Source organism: Piliocolobus tephrosceles, chromosome 5 (assembly GCF_002776525.5).
Source record: "Piliocolobus tephrosceles isolate RC106 chromosome 5, ASM277652v3, whole genome shotgun sequence".
In the NCBI taxonomy this organism is placed as follows: domain Eukaryota; kingdom Metazoa; phylum Chordata; class Mammalia; order Primates; family Cercopithecidae; genus Piliocolobus; species Piliocolobus tephrosceles.
This window is the reverse complement of record NC_045438.1, coordinates 135007437-135031638: the sequence shown is the minus strand read 5'-3', so window position 1 is coordinate 135031638 and position 24202 is coordinate 135007437. Positions and strand designations below refer to the sequence as shown.

The 24202-nt window shown below is 53.1% G+C and overlaps 1 protein-coding gene across 1 annotated transcript; it reads right to left on the bottom strand.

The window, feature by feature from the left end:
* Window positions 1-4908: 4908 nt before the first annotated feature.
* On the bottom strand, window positions 4909-22869 carry LEMD2 (LEM domain nuclear envelope protein 2). The gene is made up of 9 exons (XM_023212537.3): window positions 22071-22869; window positions 20402-20442; window positions 18023-18098; window positions 14755-14831; window positions 13779-13858; window positions 11936-12081; window positions 10842-10943; window positions 10658-10760; window positions 4909-6439 (listed from the first exon to the last, which is right to left on the bottom strand). Exons 1-9 carry the CDS (start codon window positions 22822-22824, stop codon window positions 6289-6291), a joined length of 1530 nt encoding a protein of 509 aa, XP_023068305.1. The 5' UTR covers window positions 22825-22869; the 3' UTR covers window positions 4909-6288.
* Window positions 22870-24202: the final 1333 nt, after the last annotated feature.

Genomic DNA, 24202 nt, shown 5'->3' with positions numbered 1-24202 from the left:
AGGGGTGGGGAGGTCTCATCTTTTCTGGTGCCAGAATTTTGGCAAAAGGCCTCAGTGACTACTCTGCATATGAGCCATTCCTATCCCTCAGGGTTGCCCCCCGTTCCCACAATACCTCTTGGATGTTCATTCTGGGTCCAGTGTGGAATGTGCTTCCCCTCCCACCTGGGGTCTGCGTGCCCAGGGTTTGCCCTGGGTGCTTGCCTTTGCTCTGCAATGCATGGCTCCCCGCTCTTGTTCTGCTCCCAGTGCCCATCCCTTCCTTTGAGGGTTGCTCCTCTTCCCTGTGCCCTTGTGATTCTGACCAGCCACCAAGCATGGTTCTGTGCCCTGACCCAGTGGAGGCACGGGTCTCGGTCCTTCCCCCACCCCTGCCCCACCGTGGTGCAGGGGGTGGGTCCCTTCTTCTTCTCAGATGCGTCCTCTAGAAGGGACCTCTAAAAAATGTGGCTCATGCCCAGGACCTGATACTTCCCCTGCCCCTGGGTGGAGCTGCTCTGAGGCCTGCCACCCTGCCTCTAGTGGATTGGTTTACATGAGCCAGCACATTCACCTTGTGCTGAAATTTGTCTGAGCTGTGTTTCTGGGGGATCTTGTCCATTCTTGTATTAGTTATCTATTGGGAGTAACAGTCTACCCCCAAACTTAGTAGCTTCATGGTGTAACGTTTCATTAAAAGTACACACACACACACAGGCACACCATACACACATACACAAAATTGATGAAACCCAAATACAGCCTGCACCTAAGTTAACAGGATTGTATCAAGGTCAGTTTCCTTGTTTTGATACTATGTTGTGGTTATGTGGGATATTATCATTGGGGGAAGCTGGGTGAAGGGTACACACGAACTCTCTGTGCTATTTTTGCATCATCTTGTGAGTCTTAAACTATTTCAAGTTAAAAAGTTGTAGTAATAGGAATTTGGTGGCATAAGGCAACCATCATTTACTCATGCTTCCACCCCTTGGGCAGTGTGTGGTGGGAATAGCTTATCTCTTCACATGGTGCAGCTGGGCCGGTACAAGGGGCTGCACTTACGCATCTGGTGTGTCAGCTGGGATGCTGGAACGGTGGGGCTGGCCCCGCATCTCTCCCCACAAGGAGTCTCCAGCTGGGCAGCTGGACCTCTTTCTATGAAGACTCAGGGCCTAAGAGGGCAAAAGGGGAGGCAACGAGGCCTCCTGAGGCCTCAAAGCCAGTGTCCTTCTCACCACATTCCACTGGTCAGTGCAGTCATGGGGCCAGCGCAGATTCAAGTGAGACAAAATAGACTCCACTTCTTGATGAAAGGAGTGGCAAGGAACGTGTGGCATCTTCAACCCACCACCATTACCAAGTATGTCAGGGACTTCTGAGTTTGTCAGCTCAGATCTAGTCCAACTTTCTCACTTGGGATGAGGAGATGGCAGCTGGAGACGGGGAGAGGGTCAGCCACATGGAAGTGTCATGGACTCAGGGACAGAGCTGGACTTCCAGCCAGGGCTCATCCACCTCACCATGTCGAAGCCCTCAGCTCCACGGGTGGGGCGGCCTCACCAGCCTGGCATAGCTGCTGGATTCTGTTTTGCACATGTTGGTGTTTGCAATCAAAAAGTTCAGCGGTCCTTCCAGTGTGCTTAAATTAGTCCCCACGAAAACCAAATCATTTCATTTGCAGAGAAGGGCTTAATTGCAAGGGGAACGAGGCAAAGGGAATTCTGTTGCCTGTTTTCATTGAAGAAAATTACTGTACTTTCCTCTGTCTCCTTACTAAACAGAAGCAGCTTAGAAGTTGGGCTGTAATCATCAGTGATACCTCCTCTACCCTTTCTTCTCAGAGGTTGTTCAGCTCTTTCCCTGTTCCGAGACTCTGCTCAGGACTGTTCCTGCTTATCTGCCCGGTCAGGGCAGCCCAGTCCTGGTCCCTTAGTGGGTAACACTTTCTTGGTTTGCAAAATAGCCATCCATCCCTGGAATCTCACCACACCTTTGCAGTGCTGAGACAATCACCCTGACTTCATGGAGGAGCCTCAGTGATGAACTGGGCCACGCTCTTGGCAGGAAGAAACATCCCATCACTTTCTTTAGAAACCAAGTTAAACCTGCTTCAAGCTCTCACTTACAGGGCTGGTGAGAAGCCATGTTTTAGAGAGCCTCCCTGGCCAGTGTCTTATACAAATCCTGGGGTTTGTGTGGTTCTGTGCCCGGTCTCTAGACCATCTTCACCACGCTGTTTCTGTCATGTGGTGCTGGGGGCTAGGCACGTCCTCGATGCTCCCCTGGCTGTTCCACTCAAGGAAATGCAAGTAAACACAGCTGCTCCTGGCCAATTTGTCTGGCCAGTCTGGGAACCTCATCCCATCTCAGAAAGTCCAGCCTGGTCACCTCTGTGGTCAGAACAAGGCTGCCTTCCCAGAGACAGCCTGCAGGGGGCAGGGTGCGTGCTGCAAGGCAGTGGGAGGGCTGGAACTGTGGCAGATCAGAGTCACTCAGATTGGAAAAAGAAACACGAACAAACAAAACCAGCCTGAAAGGAAACTGGAGGAATCCAGACCTTAGAAACTCAGTGCCAGGCTGGGCGCAGTGGCTCATGCCTGTAATTCCAGCACTTTGGGAGGCCAAGGCGGGAGGATTGCTTGAGCCCTGGAGTTTGAGACCAGCCTGGGCAACGTAGTGAAACCCCGTCTCTACAAAAAGACAAAATTAGTCAGGCATGGTGGCGTATGCCCGTGGTCTCAGCTGCGCCTGTGGTCCCAACTACCCAGGAGGCTGAGGTGGGAGGATTGCTTGAGCGACGGAGGCTGCAGTGAGCTGTGATTGCACCATTGCACTCCAGCCTGGGCAACAGAGCGAGTCTGTCTCAAAAACAAAACAAAAAACCTCAGTGCCAGGCTGTCCTCCTTCTGAGATCAAGATTTCCGTTAATCTATTTCTTGAATATTTATTGAGTGCCTCCTGTGGGCCTGGCAATGTTCTGATTGCTGGGGACACAGCAGTGAATGAGCCAGACAGAGGCTTGTGTAGTAACACGCCCAGATACAGGGAATAAAGTGGTTTGCCCAAGATCCAAGCCACTGAAGGCCAGAGCTGGTCCTGAGGATGCTGAGCCCCAGGCCTCCACCCCCACCCGTGTGCAGCGTCACCCCTGGGAAAACATGAGGGTGCCAGGTGGCACGGTGCCAACGAGGTCCTCCCACCTGCCCTCATCCCTGCCTCTCTGTCCCTGCACATCATGGGACCCTCCGTTCAGACTCTCTGCTTGTCTCTAGAACTTTCTCTGGGGATGGGTGGAGAGGCTGGCCTGGCTGCCTGGGGAGGACTGTTTTGGAACAGTTGGGTGACTTACTATATAACCACTCTCCTGGGCCTTCCTTCTGGGGGAGGCCGACAGGATAATGGATTTGAGTCCACACACCTGCCTCAGCAAAGGGATTTTTTTTTTTTTTTTTTTTTTTGAGGCTCAAAGTCAATGGTGTATTAATTAAGGGGGAACAGCTGCTACCGCAGTTCTTATGATAAGTCAGTGACAAATGGCCATGTTTACCGTCTTCTTGAGTCGAGACTCCGGAAGGTGGCCTGGAGCTCCTTGGTGGATGTCCATGGCTGAGATTTGTGGGGTACAGCCTCCCCTTCCCTGCCCCTGAAGCTTCTTTATCGGTGTCCACTGTGGCCCGAGAAGGCTATTTGTCACCGAGAAAAGACAGGTCTGCAGCCCAGGGAGTGCTCAGAAGGGATTTGGGCAGAACAACTAGGACTTCTCAGCAATCACTCCAGCCCAAAGATGCCCTCGGACACCCGCCTCAGACAAACCCACCACCCCATACTGTCCCTTGTGAAATAAGAGCTGCTTGAAAGGGGACTTGGCCCTGAGAAGCTGAGGAAAGTAGAAAGCCTGCTTTGAAATGTCTGCAGCCTGAGTGAGGCCGAGGACGCACCTTGGGGCCTCTGTGCCAAGGCGCTCCGTGTTCCAGAAAGGAAGGAGCTGGGCTGGCAGGGGCCTTTTGTTATTTAGTTTATTTTGATCTCGCTCCTGCTCTCCAAACAGCTTCACAGAAATAGAGCCCTGCATTAGCTCCCTTCTCAGCTTAAAACAAAACGTGGCAGAGGCTTTCATGAGGAACAGAAAAGGGAGACAGGCTCATTTTTCCCCCTGAGTTGTGTTTCCAGGTCCTTTGTTTGACTATGGACCCAACTGTTTTAGTGACTAGGATAACAGGCTGGTGCTCACCGTGAACAGGAAAGGTGACAACAGCCTGCAAGCCCCATGGGGCACGGCAGGACTGGCTGCCTCCTTCTTGGGGTGACTGACCTTGGGGCCTCTGCAAAAGGAAGCACAGCAGTGGGATCCAGAAGCCCACTCAGCAGCCCTGGCAAGGGAACCCCCGTGTGCCTGCCAGACCGCGTGGGTGGGCAATGAGTGGTCTTCCCTGTGGTTGGGCCTCAGGAGACAAGAAGTCGGACTCATGAAGGGATGCTACCAGCTGCTGGGAAGCCCCATCCAACCTCACCCTGTTCCTTCTTCCTCCTCCTCCTGGGGCTGGTGCTGAGCACCGAGAGGAACCTCTGGGTCTTGAGGGGAGGCAGAAATGGAGCCAAAAAAGGCCCCATTGACCCCCACTTCTGACCACCCACTGGGACCAAGCAGCATGTTGCAATCCTCATAGCCACTCTGTAAGACAGGGTCATCACACCATGTTACAAATGTGTAAACTGAGGCTGTGAGAGTTATGCAGCTTACTCGAGAACTGGTCACTGGTGGCAGAGGCCAGAGGTCTGGGAGGAACTGCAGAGCCCATGTCCTGCTGTCTCTCCCACCTTCCCTTCCAGCCACCTCCCAGAGCTGGTGCTAAAGAAGTCCACACATTGCCATTCCTTAGACATAGCTTTGGGGGGAAGGCAAAGAACCATGGGCAAGAAACAACATCCATTTTTAATAAATCTGTTTATTCATCCAGCAGTTTCAGCCCTGATACTGAAGCCTGTTGCAGTGTTTCTTATTTTTCTGGCTGGAGCCTGATTATGAGAACATGGCCTCACCACGGGGCCAGCGCTCAGATTCCTGCCCTGCCGATCATCCAGACATCAGAGGAAATGAGAGTATTGCTCAAATGAGGGAGACTGGAGCTTTATTAAGGAAACAAAAAATACCAGTAAGACCAGAGAGAGGTGGTTAATGTTTCTGGAGGCAGCTGTGGCATCTCCTGTTTGCTCCCCCTCTCCTGCCTGCTGCAGATGAGGACACACCGGGAAAAGACTCGCTGGAGAGGCTTCTCGCACTTAAGAAGGCCCCCCGTCGGGGTGTTTCTGGAGCCTGCCTCCCAGGAAGCTGGCGGGAGAGCCGGTGGGCGGCGGCGCGGAAGCTGCTCCCGTGTGGCCGGCAGGGGGCAGCCTGCGGCCACTGCGTCTCTCCCGCCGCCAGGAGCCGCGGCCGGGGTAACAGAAACGCTGGCTGCGCTCAAGTTCTGGTTAAACAGCCCCGCGTGGGGGCTGTGGTCACAGTAAAGCAAGGCGATCTTCGCACACAGCAAGTGCGAGGCTCTCGGCCCTGACACAGGGCTCCCAAGCTCCCGGCATCCGCGTTCTGGCTGCAGGCCTGGTCTAGAGTCACGGCTTCTGTGAGAAGCAACACTGAGGCAGGCCCACCCTGGGGCTGCCCAACCCTCCTCTCCGCTCTCAGCCCGTCCTTACTTCGGGATCCTCCCAGGAGGCTGTACCAGCTGCTCACTCCTGACCTGAGGGCCCGTATCAGGGCCTGGTTTCTAGACGGTCCCCCTGCAGTCACTTGTTCTAATTTCTAGCACCTTCCCCCTTCAGGATAAAGAGGCCCAGCCAGCCAGAGCACAGGCTTTCTTTCTTCACCCTTGAGCTCCCAGGTAACACCCCCTTGAAGGCACATGGACCAAGCTGCCCCCCATCCCACCACCCAAAACACCATCCCTGCCCCATCTCCCAGGCGTGGCCACGCCCCAGCCCACCAGCCCCATGCTTGTCTGCTGGGCCTGACAGCTGCTGCTCTTGTTTTCTATTCATGAAAACTAAACCCTTCTTCCTGTTTCTGCCAGCAAAACAGGACAGAGTCTGGGTCGTCACCCTGGCTTCTCCCCCTCCCTTTAAAGGAAGCCCACATTTTCCTGCGAGCCGAGCTCCTCTGAAGAGTCTGGCAGACCTTTGGAATCGTGTCAGGACAAGGCTGAAAGTCAAGGCAAGTGTGAATTCAGCACCAGCAGGCCTGGTGACCCTCTCGTGCCCCTGGAGTGGGCTGTCCTGGGACAGGCTGACCGGGAACAAGTCCCTGCCTGGGGCTTATCGCTCGGAGTCGGAGAAGGAAGAGGGCTTAGTCCATCTCCACACCAGCATGTCCTCTCCCGCCACGCGGTGGGACTCCGTCTGGATCCGGGATTCATTGGAGGCCAGGAACTCCACAGCTCGGTCCCAGACACGCTTCATCCGTCTCCTGCAATGAGAGGGATGAGGCTCTGCCTGACACTGCTGAGGTGAGCCAGCCTGGGATGCCCTTCCTACAAAGGGGACACATTTCCAAGCTCCAGCATGGACTTTACATAAGGGAGGAAAAGCTGGTAGGTACTAACATGACAACTGCAGAGGAGAAAAACGTCTCGGGCCATGGAGAAATGATTCCTCCACCTTTACTGATCCAAACACATTCAATTAAAGGGAGCTAAAGGGCCGAGGTGTCTGGAGCACCCCCAGGTCTCTAGGTGTGCAGGGCTGTGCTAGGCTAGCTGACTCTTGCTGGGACCTGTTGCCTGCAGCAGCCCTCACCAAGCCAGTTCCAGTACCCCCGCCGACTGCATCTTGATGCTGCTCCGGGTGGGCTCATTAAAGAGTGAGCACTGGGCTGTTTCATCTAAGCTCCACAGCACTCCGGGGGATGGGATGAGCTAAGCATCAGACGGGGGAGGCCAAGAAGCTGGAGCTGCTCTCGGAAACCAGAGCCACAAGGGAGGGCCCCTTCAGTGGCCAGAGACCCTTCTTTACTGGGTCTCTAGGGCCTTGCACCCCCCTGGACAGCCTCCCCTTCATCTCTTCTTTGCCCTTTCCAGACTGGGTCTCTAAAGCCTTGCACCCCCCTGGACAGCCTCCCCCTCATCTATTCTTCGCCCCTTCCAGACTGGACAAGAAGGTTCCAAAGCCATGGGGAGGGTCACTTTGATCTTTTTCCTTTGTGAACCCTGGTGCACAGCCCCCGGCCTTTTCTCATCACTGCAGACCACCTCCCCATGACCCCACACGTGGAGAGACAGTGAATTTGAGTGTATGCATGGCAGGAGAAGGGAAGGACAAACGGAGGTGGCCAGTGGGTCAGGAGGCAGGGAGGGGGCTAGGGCTTCCCGAGGGGTCAGGACCTGCCACCAACCAAACCGCATGGGCCTCTTCAGTAGCCCACACTTGGTGGTCTGGCCAAGGCCACACATTCCCTGGGGACTGAGCTCTGAGGTGCTGGCTCCCTGAGCAGAAAGCGGCCAGTGCTGAGTGGGCAGTGCCTCACTCCAGTCCCTCCTTCCCAGGTCAGTTGCTCCAATCAGCTCCTCGCTTTTCCGACGGAACCAGCTCTTCCCATCTCCCTCAGTCTTTCCCAAGCAGGCCCTCATCTACAGGGCAGACCTGACTGGCTAGCCAATGTCTCCTTGACGTAGGGAGCTTGGCCTGGACTGACTGGGTGGCTTGGGAGGTGAGTCAAGAGAGCAAATGGCATGGGCGTCTGGGGTTCACGGGGATCTGAGCCTGAGGGCTGGCTACCTGAGTGGCAGCAGCTCTAGGTGTCTATGCTAATGCACGATGGGTTGGGTGGTAGCTCCGGCTACAGGCAAGCTGCAATGCCGTCTCATGCTCTCATTTAAGTAAACGTGTGTGGAATATCATCTAAGCCCAAGGCATAATGGCTACCCTTGGATGATGCCCACGTGCTAGGCACTGACCTTTTTTTTTTTGTTTGTTTGTTTGAGATGGAGTCTCACACTGTCACCCAGGCTGGAGTGCAGTGACGCAATCTCGGCTCACTACAACCTCCGTCTCCCAGGTTCAAGTGATTCTCCTGACTCAGCCTCCCGAGTAGCTGGGACTACAGGTGCACACCACCATGCCCGGCTAATTTTTGTATTTTTAGTAGAGATGGGGTTTCACCATATTGGCCAGGCTGGTCTTGAACTCCTGACCTTGTGATCTGCCCGCCTTGGTCTCCTTTTTTTTTTTTTTTTTTTTTGAGACAGGGTCTCGCTCTGTTGCCCAGGCTGGAGTGCAATGGCATGATTTCGGCTCACTGCAACCTCCACCTCTTGGGTTCAAGTGATTCTCATGCCTGAGTATGAGTAGCTGGGATTACAGGCGCATGCCACCATACCTGGATAATTTTTGTATTTTTGGTAAAGACGGGTTTTCACTACTATGTTGCCCAGGCTGGTCTCGAACTCCTGACGTCAGGTGACCCACGTGCCTCAGCCTCCCAAAGTACTGGGATTACAGGCATGAGCCACTGTGCCAGGCTACTAGGCACTGACTTAATGAACCTTGAGGCCACCACACTGATACCAACCCCCCTTTCCTTAGGGCTTGTCACTACCTAATATCACATCTTTTCCTTATGCATCTTGTCATCTGTCTCCTTCCTGAGAACAAATTCTCAGCTGGGCAGGGATTTTTGTTTCTTCCACTTCCTGCTGTCTCCCGGTGACCCAGTAGAGTGTCTGGCATGTAGTAGGCGCTCAATAAACATTTGTGGAGGAAGTGAATGAATGAATGAATGACAGTCTCTTCATCACAGCCCTGTGCAAGGCAGTGGGATCACTTGCATTTAAGGATAAAGAAACTGTGGTACAGGTTGACTGAGATGCTCAGGGCCAGGAATTAGGTGGGAGTTCAAGTACCCCAACTGGCCTTCCCTGGGAGGTAGAGGGCCTCACGCTGAAACCAACAGTAAGCGCTTCTCAGAGCAAGCACAGCCTATGCTGCTGAGTCTGCTCACCCTAAACTTCCTGCCTGCCACCTTTCCAGGGGTGGGGTGAGCATGACAGGCACCAAGCATCTTCATGTTTAAGATGGACCTTTTTTTTTTTTTAAGAGACAAGGTCTTGGTCTGTTGTCCAGGCTGATGTGCAGTGGCATAGTTATAGCTCACTGTTGCCTTGACCTCTTGGGCTCAAGTGATCCTCCTGCCTCAGCCTCCTGAGTAGCTGGGACTACAGGCATATGTCACCATGCTCCATTAATTGTGTATTTTTTGTAGAGATGGGGTTTCGCTATGTTGTCCAGGCTGGTCTTGAACTCCGGGGCTCAAGCAATCCTCCCACTTTGGCCTCCCAAAGTGCTGGGATTACAGGTGTGAGCCAGTGTGCCTGACTTAAAGTGGACTGCTAAAGGCTCTATTTTTCTGATTCCTCTTGGGATGCAGATAGGGATGATGCCGACAGTAGAGCCTGGTGGTGAGAGCACAGAAATGCCACTAGCCATGGGACTCCTGAGCACAGTTTCCTTATGTGTAAAATGGGGCCACTTCTGTTGTGTGTGTGAGCCATGGTGAGGACCAAGTGAGTGAGTTTGCACCCGTGGAGAGCTCTGAGCAGTGCCCGGTTCCCAGCAAGCACTCAGCAAGGGTGAGCTCTCAGCATCACCCAGCAGCAGACAATAGCATCTGGCCAGAAACCACAGCAAGAGTCTGCTGGGGAGGGACCACAACCAGAGCCAACATGCGGGAGGTCCTGCTGGCTGTCTCCTGGGACTCTGCCCTCCCCCAGCCCGGTTTTGTCAGGACCCCGGTATACAACTCTAGCAGTCACAGCCCATGTGGAAGGCGCCTGCAGCTGCACATGACAGTGGCCCTGCTACCCCTTCCCATGAAGCTCTGTGCCCTGGGAGCTGACCCCATTCATGCTGTGAAACTTGGCTTTCAGTTACGTGTACATGCATGAGTGTGCACACGGGTGTGTGGGAACTGGACCATGATGTTGCAGGTAACAGGTGTTTTGACTGCAGGTCATGGTTTAGAAAGTTTGAAAAACAATCTCCTTCTCCTTGCCAGTGACTGATTCATAAACAGACACGTAACAGATTCTGGTCAGTAGAGCCTCCAGGAGTATGTCACTGGGGGCGACTGGGAACATGTCCTCTTGCTTCTGAGAGTAGTGGGAGGCCCACTTTCCTTGCTCTGTGACAAGGCAGACAGTGCCCCAGCTGCTGTTGGCCACTATCTGCAACCATGGGGGATCCCAGTCTGCTGCTAACATCCGTGGAGGAGTGTGGGACCGTGAGAATCACAAGAGCAATGGAACCGGAGACCTGACTGCTCTGTGCCTGGAGCCCGTGCAGCTCTGAACTTCCACTTACAGAGACGGAGGAGACCCTTCAGTACTTGTGCCCTGGGGGAGGGGGCTGCTGTTACCTGGAGCCCAAAGTCTCCCAACTGGTATCACCACTGCCAGCGCTCTCTCTACAGAGGTGTGGGACCGTGCTTTCATACGTCTTCTCTAGCTTATCCTGCTATAAAGAGCTGAGCATGCTGGGGAGCAGCAGGAGGGGGAGCAGCACCACTCTTGGCCCTGGGGTCTGCACTGCCCTCGGCTGACATCGGATGCAAGGCTCCGGGCTTCCTTCTGTGGAGCTCAGTGGGGTTGGACCCCGCCTCACCCCACACCCAGTGCCCCAGCCAGGGACTCACCGGCTCTGTGGAGGGATCAAGCTGTCGCGCACGTGCAAGATGCCTACATATGGATAGCGCTCCATGTCCTGCTCCCAGTCCACGTAATGGTCCTGGACCACGTCTGCAGGAGAGAGCACACCGTTTAGGGCAAGGACCTTCTGGCTGGTGTCGGCAACCCTTTTTTCACCAGGGGGCCACGCACCTATAATCTTCTTCACCATCTCATACATGGCCTGTTCTTCCTCTTCTAACTTTCGCCACCGATATTTTAGGAGAATTAGGAGCCCCCACAGAAAAGCCAAGCCTGTGAGGGAACAAAACACTGTTAATCCCTCACACTTCCTTTGGCAGTGGGTCTCACCATGGACAAGATGCTGTGATGGAGGTTGTGGGGGATCCGCCACATGGGTTTGGGTACCTACTACGTGTCAGGCTCAGGACCAGCATGTGAGAAACAAAAGATATAGAAATGCAGAGGGAGGACAGACTATTAAGTGATCATCTTCCTCCCGCCGGCTATCACCACAGCGGCATCCCCAGCTGTCCAGATCTCGGCTCCTCCCAACCTCATTCTGGGGCTTTCATCTCCTCCCTTGTGAACCAGAACACGGTGTTTCATACATATATACATGCCGGAGCCCTTTGTATTCTGAGATGCTGCTGCCGATGATGATTTCTGTGCCTGATGGCGTGGGGGAGGGAGCTGTGTACACACTGAGGCGGTCTGTGATTTGTAGCTCCGACTATCTCTGGAGAGCCGTGGTTTCTGTGACTTGGCCTTTCGCCTTCAGAGACGCCCTGAGGTCTGTGCTCAAAGGCGGCCCCTGATGTCAGGAGGTAAGACTGGTGGTGCCCTCCTTTCAGCGCAGCACCCTGAGTCCTTCTTGCTTTCATCAGGTATCTGCAGCTCTCCAGGAGATGTTTACATTTTTCAGGGAGTAAAATTAGGCCAAGCCCCTACTGTGCCTCCTGTTCGAAGCTGGTCCACACTGGGATCCCTGCAGAGCCCAGAAGGGGTGGGGCCCAGCTCCTGCTCAGGCCAGGCTCCCGCTTAGGAAATCTGCCCTGAATCAAGGACATTTTCTAGTTACCCTCACGTTCCTGCCACCAATCTCCAAAGGTAAAGACAACCCAGGGCAGAGACTGACTTGTTCATCTCCTCTGTTTTATGAGACAGACCTCAGGTTCACTAGACAGAAATGAACCCTCCGGGCCTGGAATTTCTATAGCTCATCATTCATGCCTAGGAGTGCGCCTGACTGCACAGAAGGGGAGGGAAGGCGGCCGAGGACTTACACCAGAAGAAGATGAGCACGTTGGTGACAGCAGTGAGCAGGGCCCGGCTCAGGCGGCAGCCAACACCCATGCGGGGGCGGGCAGATTCCAGGCAGACCACCTTGTCCACGGTCGTCACCAATTCAGATTGGTCTTCTCCTTTCAACCTGAAACAGGACACAGGGCTCTAAACATGTTGGAAAGTTCCAAGGAGAGGCAGCACAAACCCCACTTCAAACAGGAGGAAGCGAAGGAAGGAGGGGATGCAAGGCCTCTACTTGCTCATAGAATAGGCTTGGTATCCTGGCTGCACTCTTTCCAGAAATTTCCCACATTGGCTACTTAGAATGAATAAAGCTTTAAAGACGGCAGCAGGCTTGAACCCCTAGCGCTAAAGCGACGTCCCCCTCTGTCAGGTCTTTGACAGCCTCTCTCAGCGTGCAGGAGATTAAACTGTAAATTGGATTCCCACCTCCCAGCACAGAGAAATGGAAATGTTTACTGAATCACTAGCTTTGCAATTGCATGGCAAGAACTGAAAGACAGAATCTGGGAGGTTGCGCTTTTCCTCTGTGGCGAGGAGGCACATAAGCTGTTTAAGCTAAAGATCATGGGGCATCCATGAGGCTCATGGGGAATGAAAACCACCAGGCTCCCTGAGGCCAGACCCCAGCCACAGCGCCTCCACCATGGTCTCTGGCCAGGAGGTGTCAGGACCTGCAGAGGTGTGGACACCGGAGCCTTCTTCCAGCTAGGTAACCCAGGGCGAGAATATCATGCTCTTGAGGCTGCACGCTGGAATGGCTGGCATCCCAAGTGTCCTGATTGCTCAGGACCCACTTTCAACATGGTCATCGCGAGCGGCTCTGCCACCCTCCAGGCTGCCTTCCCCAACATGAAAAGGTGAGTGTCATCATTCTTCTGTGTTAGCAGCTTCAGTGAGCGCTGCTGCTGAGGATAAAATCCGTATTCTCCTCCGCCTTTTCTAACACAGGAAAATTGCTCAGCTACTCGGGGCAGCTTTTTTTTTTTTTTTTTAATTTAAGCCAACAAATTGTAATCGTGCCATGCATCCAGTTATCCAGCTTGAGGTTGAGCTGCCCGAGGGGCTTCTGCTGGATGCAGTGCTGATGGAATTAGTAATCTGGGTGGATTAGAGGGGAAGAGAACAAAACTCTAGAGGATGTTTTAATATCAAGAGCTATAACCTGAAAAGAGACCCCCACAAACACCGAGAGTGGGAAGGGGGTAGGTAATGCTGCTCTTCCAGCAGGGGACAGGTCTCTGAGGCTGCCTGGCTGTTGGCTGACACGCCCCTCCCCCTGGGCTGAGCCTCCAGATACAGCCTTTCAGCCTCAAGAAAGGGTTTGCCATCTTTCCTAACAGCGCTCACCAGTGATTACAATGAGGCAGAAACTTCCTGGTGAGAATAAAATCCAGTATTTCCTCATGCGATTTCCATAGTGAGTAAAACCAACATATAGAAAGAATAATTTCATCTACAAATAAAAACTAGCTTCCGAGGAGAGAAAGTGCAGAAAAATGTCTTCCCCAACAAACCATGTGGTATTGATGAATGAGAGAGGCACAGACTGAGTTACTTGAGACAGGATTTAGCTGTAACACCAGGCTAACATCCTAACACCTGAATTTTGTGTCTCATCTTGAAGCTGCTTCTTACACTGCATTCCAAATGATTCTTGCTTCTGTTGCCCCACTTCCATCCTAGCCCACATGACTCAGCTGGGAGACCCAGCCTCCAGCTTCAGACCTGAGACAGGTCTGTCAGAGCACGGGTGTTAGTGATGAGCAAAGACAGTGGCTGCAGGCACCCATGCTGCGTCGCCACCCTGCCCACACTCACCAGATGCCCACGTCCTTGTTACTGCTCAGTATCCAGGTCAGTGCGGCTTCAAACTTGGCGGAGGAGCTGCTGGTCACATTCTGTGGGAGGGCGCAGGAGAAGATTAGTTCTGCGTCTGGGTGGAGCAGCTGGAACAACATTCTGCTGCTGGATAAAGGAAGCCCTCTCCCGTGTCCTCCACAGCCCCAAAACCCCGCTCTGCTGAAAGCACAGCAAACTGGCAGGAAGGAAATGTGGGGCTGATGAAAGCCAAGGAAGAAACTATAACCAGAGGAGGGGATGCGGAAGCACAAGCAGGAAAACAATGTGGGTCTGAGGCGGCCAAAAGAATATGACTCTCTTGAGGATGGAAGCATCAGGCCAGAGAGCTGGCAGCTCATCTTGGGGTAAAGCGAATAATAGCGTTGGGGCTGGCGGTGGGTGAGCCCAGTGGCCAGTGCAAGTGGTCTGGCCTCAGGCAAGTCCCTGACCCTCTCCAGGCCTGTTTCTTCATCTGTGAAATGCAAATGGAACCAGATGACCCCTAAGTTACTGGACAGGCAGGCGACCTGGAATGCCAGCTCCATAGTTCTATATCGACCATCCTGAGGCCACACAGGAAATCAAATGGCCCCCTGGCAGCATGAATGGTAATCATAAGGGAGAGAAGGGACAGCATGTTTCTCCTGAAAGCTGAAGGCAAGAGGACCAAAGTGAACCAAGGGAGAAGCAGGTAACAGGCACACCTACAGTGCAGGTCAGGAGAGAGCCGCCCCACTACACGTGGCCTGGCTCTGGGGCAGTCACTACCATGGCTGCCTTAACTTAAGGAAGCCTAGCACAAAAAGCCATAAACCAAACCTTAACTTAAGGTAGCCTAGTACAAAAGCCACAAAGCAAACAAAAAAACAAAAACAAAAACCCCAACAGGGCTTGAAAGACCAATAGGAAAGCACCAGGCCCTCCCAGGAATGGATAAACACCGAAGCCTACTTACCGCTATATATTCCTGGGCTTCCATAACAGGAATGCATTTGCTTTTCAGATTCTCTGGATTTCCACACTCAAAATTACCTAGGAGAAAAAAAACCACACACTCAAACACAAAGAGGAAAAATCACTCTGAAACAGACTAAAACATGCAGCAAGAATCAAGCCATCAGCTCTAATAAGGAGCATGTGGCCTAGCAGCTCCTGGCTTCTGTGGGGCATCTTCACTCTGCAGCAAGATCAAAAGCCACTTAGCTTGGATCGATTCCAGATCATTAAAACCTGACCTGCAAAGCAGTGTGGCGATTTGCATTAAATGACTAAAAAGCTGCCCAAGACCAAGGTCTCTTTGCAATTGATCCCTAAAAGGATCAGACAGATAGCTTCGGAAGGTACCGGAATGGCACTATAAATAAACACAGCCTGAGAAAAAAGAAAGGCAGGGAGGCCATGGGCACCACGGGGATTCTGACTCATGACACAGGCAGGCGACCTGGAATGCCAGGTCTATTGTCTTGAGGGGCCCCTTGGAGGAAGAAGATGTCTGTGTGCTGGGCAGTGGGGCCTCAGCACGGCACGGCAAGGGGCAGCTCTCCCGAGTGGCTTTGGAGGCCTGCTCCCATAGGATAGAGCTGGCAGCCTCCCGCTTAGTCCCGCCCAACCTCCCGGGTCCAGCCCAGAGGCCATCTCCTCTGGGAAGCCCTCAGCCCCTGGGGGTCTTTCGTTTGATGAAATGGCCCCACATTTAGTGACCTGCCACAGCCCTTGGTCCTTATTCCTGTGCTGTGGTTTGCCTGACTCCCTGAGAGCAGGGAGGGTCCAGGGCCAGGCACGCACACGCTATTTAACATGTGTGCATGGCCTGACTGCCCAGACCCAGCACAGCCTGGCGGACTTCGGGTGGCCAGTGTCTGTGTTTCTACATGCTGGGGAAGGGAGTAGCTGAAGGTCGTATTTTAAAATGTTGAAACTGAACTGAAGCCTGTCCCCCTCCCCCAACACAGCCAAATCCTCCTACTTCAAAGTTGATCTTGACCCAAGGGGCCTCCTGAGATACAGGTGGCTTCTAGCATCCTCCCGTTCCCACCAGGACTCTTCCTGCCCTTGCCAGGCCTGCCTGGACCATGTAAATGGCCTCCCGATTCAGTTCCTCCTCTCCCCTTTCCAATCCAGTTGTTTTGTCAATAACGCTTGAAAATGATTCTGCTTAAATGACACTGTGCTACTCAAGCTGCTGCCGCATTTGCCTTCCTGGCACCTGGCTCTCAGCATGATACTCTGTTGCTCAAAGCCTCTCTGGCCCTCACTGCCTGCCAGATTGAGCTCTGGCGGCCTGGCATCCAAGGCCATCTATGGTGGGGCCTAACCAACACTTCCAGACTTCACTCCCTCCTCTTCCCCTTCCTCCATGAAGGTGCTGCTTCCCAACCGAGATACAACTTCTTGCCGCTTTGCCTTGTCCTTCCCCACGTACGCATAACCAGTCTTATCTGGGCTTCAGGGCCTGGCACAGATGCCACCTCCCCTGTAACGCTCTCCTGACTGTTCCAGCTAAAAGGCATTGTGCCTCCCAGAACTTTTGACCTCTTGGTTCTTGTCTAATCACATTTTGTATCACCCAGTGGTCAGGGAGGTAGGTGGCCTGTCTCTTCTAGTAGACCCCAACCACCCTGCAGGCAGGACCTGGAGCTGAGTCATCTCATTGCAAGGCCCTGCACAGTGCCCAGCCCCCAGCGGATCCCTAACAGGAGAGGTGGGGAGGGGTTGAGGACTACTAAGGAGCCTCTGTGAGGCACACTCCTGTCTCAGTGAGCTATGTACCTTGAAGGCGGCCCCCCAGGCTTGTCGGAGGGCAACAGATGCCAGGACCCTTGAGGGCATAAGGCAGGACCACATATGGAGGGTGGGATGGAGGAGAAATATCTACTAGGACCCAATTTCGAGCAGAGCTTCTCAACTTCAGGGTGCACTCAAATCCCCTGGGGATCTTAAGATACAGACTCTGATTCACTGAGTTTGGCATGAGACCCGAGATTCTGAATTTCTAGTGAGCTCCCACGTGATGCGGATGCTATGGGTCCTTAGACCACAATTGAGACACAAAGGTTTAGAACACCCTCTTAGGTCAGAATTGACATCCCAAGCACCTGGGCCATACAGAGGAATTCCTATGATGCTGTGAGCAGGAGCCCCAGTACCTGTTTCTCCTCCAAGTGCTCATGGATGCCTCCCCTACCATCTCAATCTCTCACTTTCAAGAGGAAGGAGGCAGAAGAGCTGATGCTCATGAGATTGACCCTGAGGACTGAGGGCCCAGGAGAAGTCCACCTGACCCCAATTTCCTAGTGAGACCTTAGACAAGGGTTGGCCTCACAATCCTAAGATCTGTCCTCTGACCCCACAGGTAAGAGGCGCCTCTTGAATGTCCTTTAAGATAGAACTGCTATGTCTGGTTCTTGTGTCCAGCATATTTAACACAAGGCGCATACGCTGATATTCACCTATGTCACGTGCAAGTGATTTTGAGAGCCTCCTAGATGCCTGGCATCGGGGAGGACATAATAATGCAGGTGATATCTCTGGCCTCAAGGAATAACTTCACCAAATAAAACAGTAGGCGATGCATCTTCTGGATGCATTTTCAGGGGCATTTCACAGAGGTGCTGAGAATGCCCTCCTTTAGAGGACAGTACTTGACTCTCATTTGTAGAGAACAGATAGACCCAGGAGCCCTTGGTCGGACAGGGAGATGAAGACCCTGAGAGAATCAGGGACTTTGTCCGAGGTCCAACAAGCAGATGGTGATCAGGACCAGATGTGACACCAGGGCCCACCACACAGACTGTCTGTACAGGCAAGAGGCCTCTCCCTGGCCCAGCCAACCATCTGGTTCAGAGGGTCCCTCTAGAGGGGAGGACATAGATTCTGACAACACCTGGGGCCTGGCCCCTTCCCATGCCAACACGGACCCCCAAAGCATTAGGTACTGGGCATCCCCAAGAAGGGAGAACAGCTGCAGGAAGGCCTGTGCACAGGCCAGGACCTCCCTTAAGAGGAGCAAGAATCAAATGTGTTTTGTTCAAACACAGGCTTATAAAAGATGTGCCGGAGTGGGGAGGCGAGAAAGTGAGACTTGGCTTCTGAATATGCCTTCTGGGAGACAACCAGGGAGGGTCTCGCCCGCCAGCCGCAGTGTAACTAACCAGCCTGATGAACCGGGTCAGCCGCCTATAGCTCTCACAAGAGGCATCTCAGGACTTACGTGACTTACTCACCAGCTTGGATGGCCAGGAAGTTGTAAAGTTCATGCAGCAGCTCCAGCAAGGCTGCCTTCTGCTTGGCCTGACAGAACTGGAAAGGCACGGGACAAGTGGTCAGCAAGGAGGGGTGGGAGGGGTCTGTCTGTCCATCTTTACCTCTCCAGCCACACTGTCAAATACTAAGCAGCAAGGAACATCTCATACTTTTACAAAATAGAAACAAATTCTGCCAAGTGCTGGGCCCAGGGAGAGAGTTGATAAATATCGGGTTAACTGCCTGAGAAAGACCCTGGAGAAGCAGAGGCAGAGCTGAAAGCAGACACTGTAACCAAGGGGCTGCATTGGAGGCTCCTGGCTCCTGCCTTTCCGTTGGAATGACAGCCAGTAAGACGGCTGAGCAGAGGCGATGTGGTCGGGGGATGATGCAGTCGCTCAGCTTCCTCAGACGGAAGAGCAACTGCTGTCAGAGCTTGCAGAGCTGGGAGAGCTGGAAGAGCTGGGAGAGCTTGCAGACAGGGCAGAATGTCAGCAGCTGCCACCTCGTCTCCCTTTAGGTGGAATCTCAGGGCCCTCATCTGAGTAAGGATTGTGGTAGGATTCAGTGCAAACTCACACAAACCACTCAGCAGAGGCTGCTACCACCTAAAGGAAACAGGAGGACAGACGGTACCAGACAACGAGACGGCCTGATTAAGACAACACACCCACTCCCAGCCTGTCCCCACGTTTTCGGCAGCACAAAGGCAGAAAGAAAAAACACAAAGTGTCACTGTCTTCAATGGCCGAAAAGGGAAAGAACACGAATCTGAAATTCAAATGCCCGTCTGCGATCTCCGTGAGCCTGGAGCTATGCAAAGAATAAGACTTTCAGCAGGAGCCTCACCAAAGCCAAGAAACACGTCCCCACCTGCTTGTTCCTGTGTCTACCCTCCAGAAAGGCGAAGGGTGCCCCATGAAATCTCAGCTCCACAAAGCCTACACTGAGATGGCCCAGCCCCTGCTTTCTGATGCTCTGATGAAGATCTGCATGGTTACAAATAGGAATATCTGCATCTGAAGCCCTCGCTGGCAGGTGCTGAATGCTGTCTGTCCACAGAGCACATCTGTAGCAAGGACCTGGAGGGTACCTGTCTGGGCTCACTCAAGCGGGGCCTGAGTGTGTCCAGATCAGAGGCGGCCAGGGAACAAATGTGCCATTCACTTGTGGGTCTGATTAATTTAGAGACGTGAAGGACCAAGAAATAGAAACCATGGAACCATTTTCTAATTAAAAGACAAACAAAACTCATAGCACTGAGAAGTCTTATAGAATGTTATTTTTTCCTGTTTTTGTTTTAAGTCTTCAAATTCCAGTTTTCCCCTCTGGCTGCCTATGTTTCTGGGCCACTTCCTGTCATCATCAACTACAGTTTTTATGATAGAAGGCAGATTAAACTTACTATGAATCTGCTTTTACAAAACAACTGGGAAGCAAAGATATTTGGTGGATGAATGCAATAAATGGATGTAATAAAACACCCCAAACTATGACACACCAGAAGCCAAAGAGAAATAAAAGTGGTTATCTGCACCAGGATGTCCCCTCATTTACATGGGCAAGACAGTCAATGCAGGGGTGGCCAGAGGACCAAGCATCATTTTCTTTCCCAGCCCCTGGGCTACCAGAGATGTTAACTAAGGGCTCGGGAGGCCAGGCATTGCACACCTAATAATTAGACTACTAAGTCATGCCCTCTGGCAGCACAAGACTGGTACAATTTATGACCTGAAAATGTACTGCCCCATATCTTCTCCAGACTGTCACCAGAACCAGCATCCCAGCTCCTTGATTCATAAATGGATGGGGCTGCTCATCCCCAAATATTATTTGTAGGAAATATTAGAGCTTCATAAAGCAAATCTAAATGTGGACTAAGAGGGCTAATTCCACTTAAGATGTGTTCCAAACAAACTCCCTATGTTTCAAATCAGAACAGCATTTTCAGAGCCACAGCTGCACCACCAGAGAGAGAGAATGTGGAATTGAGAACTTGGCCTCCTGATGCTTAGAAACGCCAGCCCTTCCTCCCCGTGCCAGGGAGCTTGAGGGGGTCCTTCAACAACAACTTACTGTATCCCCCTAGATTGACTCAGGCAGAAGAAAATGCTACATTTGATGGGAAAGCGTCCATAACAAGCCCAGGGTTGGATTTTGGGAGGTCAATTCTATTTCAAGTATTCCTTCACTGCCACAATTGAGCCTGACACAAACATCACAGAACACAATGTGACTCTGGTACATTACAGGAAGCACTCCTTGAAAATGATCCTATTCCCTTTCTGGGGAAGTTTACCTCCTGATGGAGGCTAATATCCTCAGGAGGAATAATAAAAGCCAGAGAAACTCAAACTCACCTCATCTGTTTTTCTCTCACAGTCCACTGGCAATAACTTCACTGAGACCAAGAAAAGAAACACAGAGGAAATTAAGTGTGGGTTGAGAAAGGAATACAAAGAGACTACTCACAACATTCGGGGGTGGGGGGGGGGGGGAGTAAAGCATTACCAAGCCAAGGGTGGGGATTAGAAAGATGTTATCTAAGGAAGGCACTTTTAAAATGCAGACAGCAAAATGTAAGGGTATCCAAATGCTGGATTAGGAATTAAGATAGCTGGGTCCTTGTCCCAGCTGAAAATGATTAGCTCAAGGTTCTTGGGCAACTCAACCACCCTGAATCTGTTTCCTCATCTGTAAAATGGGATCAAATGGGCCTTCCTTGCTTAACTCAGGGAGTTAGGCCCAAACAAAACAAAGTACAGGACAGTTTTGTAAACTGAAAACAATGATATGTTAAACAGAGATTAACACCATAATAGGAGGGGAAGTCCAGGTAAATACCAGCATATATTCTAGCACTGTTGTCTTAAAACATTTCAGCAGTGAGTACCAGTGTGATACTGTTTGACATCACCAGTGTAATTATAGTACCATGACACTCCCAGGTCTGCTTAATTTCTCTAGCAGGTCGACAAACTATTCACATAGTTGATAAACTGCTCTCATAGTGGGGAAATCATTTGGGTGTCTGCACACAAGTCTGTTGATACCCTTGCCCACAGACTTGTACACTCCCAAACATCCATCTGCCACACCAGCTAAGACATAACTTTAGTTTTTTCCTGTATGTTGGCAGTTCCTGCTAGGCATGGAAGGATGTGGCCTTGGCTGGAAGCTGGGAACAGTATTAGTCACATTTGTGCTTTGTAAAGGGTATTAAAAGTTGGTGAACTACAGTGGCCCTTTATACCTAAATGTATAATGAAATGATCTCTGTTTCTTTTCAGGAAACACACAATTCTCAGCTATTCCGGATACATACTGTATCCTGAAGACCTCTCACTGGCATATCTAACCATGTAACTTAAGTGTGGCCAGAAGGATGGCTGTGAGCATCCTTGAGTTACAGTCGCTCAACAAACTCCATGAGGGTGCTACAAGCAATGGTAAACGTCTCCCGTTGCTATCAGTTTAACCTGTCTGGCAAGCAAGGCTGGTAGATTCTCCTGTTGACAAAGCGGCGGCCCTGTGAGTGGTTCAAAGAAGTGGAGAGTGGACTTTTTGGTGCTGCAAAGCTGGGACCCCCAACCAGATCCTATCTGTGGGTCAGTGAAATCTGCAGTGCCTTCAAACAGGCACTAAATGTGTGAGTAAGCCAGAGGTCAAACGGGAAGAACCCAAAGGGATGGGGTGAATCTGTTAGAAGAGGGTGTGGCTTCCTCTCCAGGGAGAAAACCAGAGGTTGGGGGAGCAGTGACTACAGCTTGTGATTCAAAGGGAGACGTTAGAAGGGAGGGCTGGGGCAGAAAAGGAGAACAGGAGAAAGTGAAGGCAGAAATTATTGCAGATGCAGGAGCCTTGACCCTCTCTTCCTACAGCTGGAAGAAGGCAGGCCTGGAAATGAGAAGACAGTCAGAGGCTGCTGACAAGGCTGGAAGTGCGCGGCCTGGCGCCGACAGGAACGGGTGGTCGTACGACAGACACACGCGCCCCCAGGGCCCTCCCCTGCGCCGGCCCAGGACGTACTGTTGTCCTCCGCCTCCTGCGGCGCTGAGGGCTTGCCCATCTTCACCCAGAGGATGCCCAGGAAGACGAGCAGTAGCCCCAGGCTGGCCCAGAGCAGGAGCCGAGACAGCCAGCGCTCCAGCCGGCGCCCCACCTCGGGCCGGGCCCGCGCCGCGCCAGCAGGGCCCGCTCGAGTCGCCCGCAGGCCCGGGCGCGGGTCGGGGCCGAGGAGGGCGGAAGGCAGCCGCGCCGGGGCGGGAGACGCTGCCCACCAACGGCGGGCCGCGAGACCCGGGCCCTGCGTAGCCCTGTCGGACGTCCGGGCGTCCTCGTCCTCCTCAGAGCTGCCCCGGACCGAGGCGCGGCGCCTGAGCTGCGCCGGGCGGGCAGGATAGGCGAGGCCGCGGCTCCCTACCCAGGAAGCCGCGGAGGGTCGGATATCGCCGTAGGCCCCAGGGGTCGCGTAGGCCGAGCCCGAGGCCGGCTGGGAGAGCCATGGCTCCGCCCGCGGAGAGGCCGCGGCGGGCCGGGCGCGCAGCGGCGCATCCTCGCGTAGCCGGGCCTCTTCCCGTAACCGCTCCTCGCCCCGCGGCCGGGTCTCCTCCCGCGGCCGGGCCTCCTCCCGCAGCCGCTCCTCGTCGCGCAGCCGGGCCTCGCCCCGCAGGCGGCGCAGCTTGTTGCGGTAGACATCCCGGGTGGTGTCGGTGATGGGTCCTGGCTGGAAGCCCAGGGCCTGCAGCTCCCGCCGCAGTTCCAGGTCCGACAGGCCGGCCATGGCCAGGACGCCGCCCCCCGCCCGCCCCCGGCGCGCACCGCACCCGGAACTGCTCCCTCCCGCAGGCGCGGCCGAGCGGGCGGGGCCCCGCGCCATGATGGGAAGGTCGGTCGCCATGTTGGGAAGGTTTGCGTTCGGCCTATGAGCCGGCCATGATGAGGAGGTCTGACGTGGCTCTTAGAGCCGCCATGGTGGGAAGGTCCAAGGGGGATTTAATTTTGTGTTTTGTTTTGTTTTGTTTTTCCCTCTCTCTCCGCTCTCCCACTTCCCTTTGTTTGTTAGATCAAACAGTATTAATCTTTTGAGTCCTCCAACCCTAGCTTTGCCTCTGGCACGTGGTAAGCATTCAGTAAAGTCAGTGTTGATTTAATGGATGAATTGGTTAATGGTGAACGAAGCCACTTCCCCGAATGGAGAGACAGGATCATTTGCCTGTCTGGGCTTGGGGACTGATGTGTGATCCGGTTTTATTAGGGCCGTATAGTACACGCCAGGCATGCTCCAAGACCCTGTCCCGACTTCGGGCTTGTTAACTGGGCGCTGGGCGACACTGAGCACCAAGTAGGTGTGATCCTGGCCTTAGGACAGACACTGGCCCCCAAGGAGCGCCAGCCTGGAGAGGACGCAGTTTCCATAGTGGAGGCAGAGGAGCAAAATGCCCTTGGGCTCGAGTGGGCAATTGAGGCTTCTCTGCGGAGGGCCTGTGTCTGCTTAATGGGATTTTTACAAGGAGACATGGGTGGGAGAAGACTCCAGAGATACACGGTCCTGTAGCCTCACTGGTGGTTTAGGATGTGGGCTTTGGAGCCAGACAGTTCAGTTTCAAATCCCTACTCACAACTGTTAGATGTGTGATCATATTCAATTAACATTTTTAGCTTGTTTGCCAGTAAACCTCAATAGAGTTGCTGTGAGGATTAGAAGAGGTAGTTTGGCTAAGGTGCTTGGGACAGTGCGGGGCACACGCTCATGTGTGTTTATACTTAACCCACATCTTTGCAGTGTCAGTGCTGTGTAGAGTCTCCCACAGGGCAGGTGATTTGGTTACATGAAGGCTCTTAGCAGGAAACCCCTAAGGGAAGCAAGGGAATGTGGCAACTGAAAATAGAGCCAGTTTATAATCTTCCTTCCACATCCCTCAACTCCCATTCCCAAACATTTATTGCTGGCCCAATAGTTTCCATCTATTTCTACCCCTGCTATTCCATTCTCCCCTTCCCCCAGGCTCCTTCTCCCTGGAGTTGCCCCATATCTGTCCCAACAGACCCCTTACCCACTCCTCACTTTATTCCCTCCCCTCCCTGACACGCTGGGCAATGCTATGCTTCTCTCTCTGGGTTTTGCATTCCTGCCACTTGCTCCACCTCAGGGGTATTCA

Coding starts and splice junctions, on each gene's coding strand:
- LEMD2 (XM_023212537.3), bottom strand. CDS start 22,824: ATGGCCGGCCTGTCGGACCTGGAACTGCGGCGGGAGCTGCAGGCCCTG. Junction 20,443..22,070: donor GCAGGAGGCGGAGGACAACA/GTACGTCCTGGG, acceptor TCTTGGTCTCAG/TGAAGTTATTGCCAGTGGAC. Junction 12,082..13,778: donor AACAAGGACGTGGGCATCTG/GTGAGTGTGGGC, acceptor GTCCTGTTTCAG/GTTGAAAGGAGAAGACCAAT.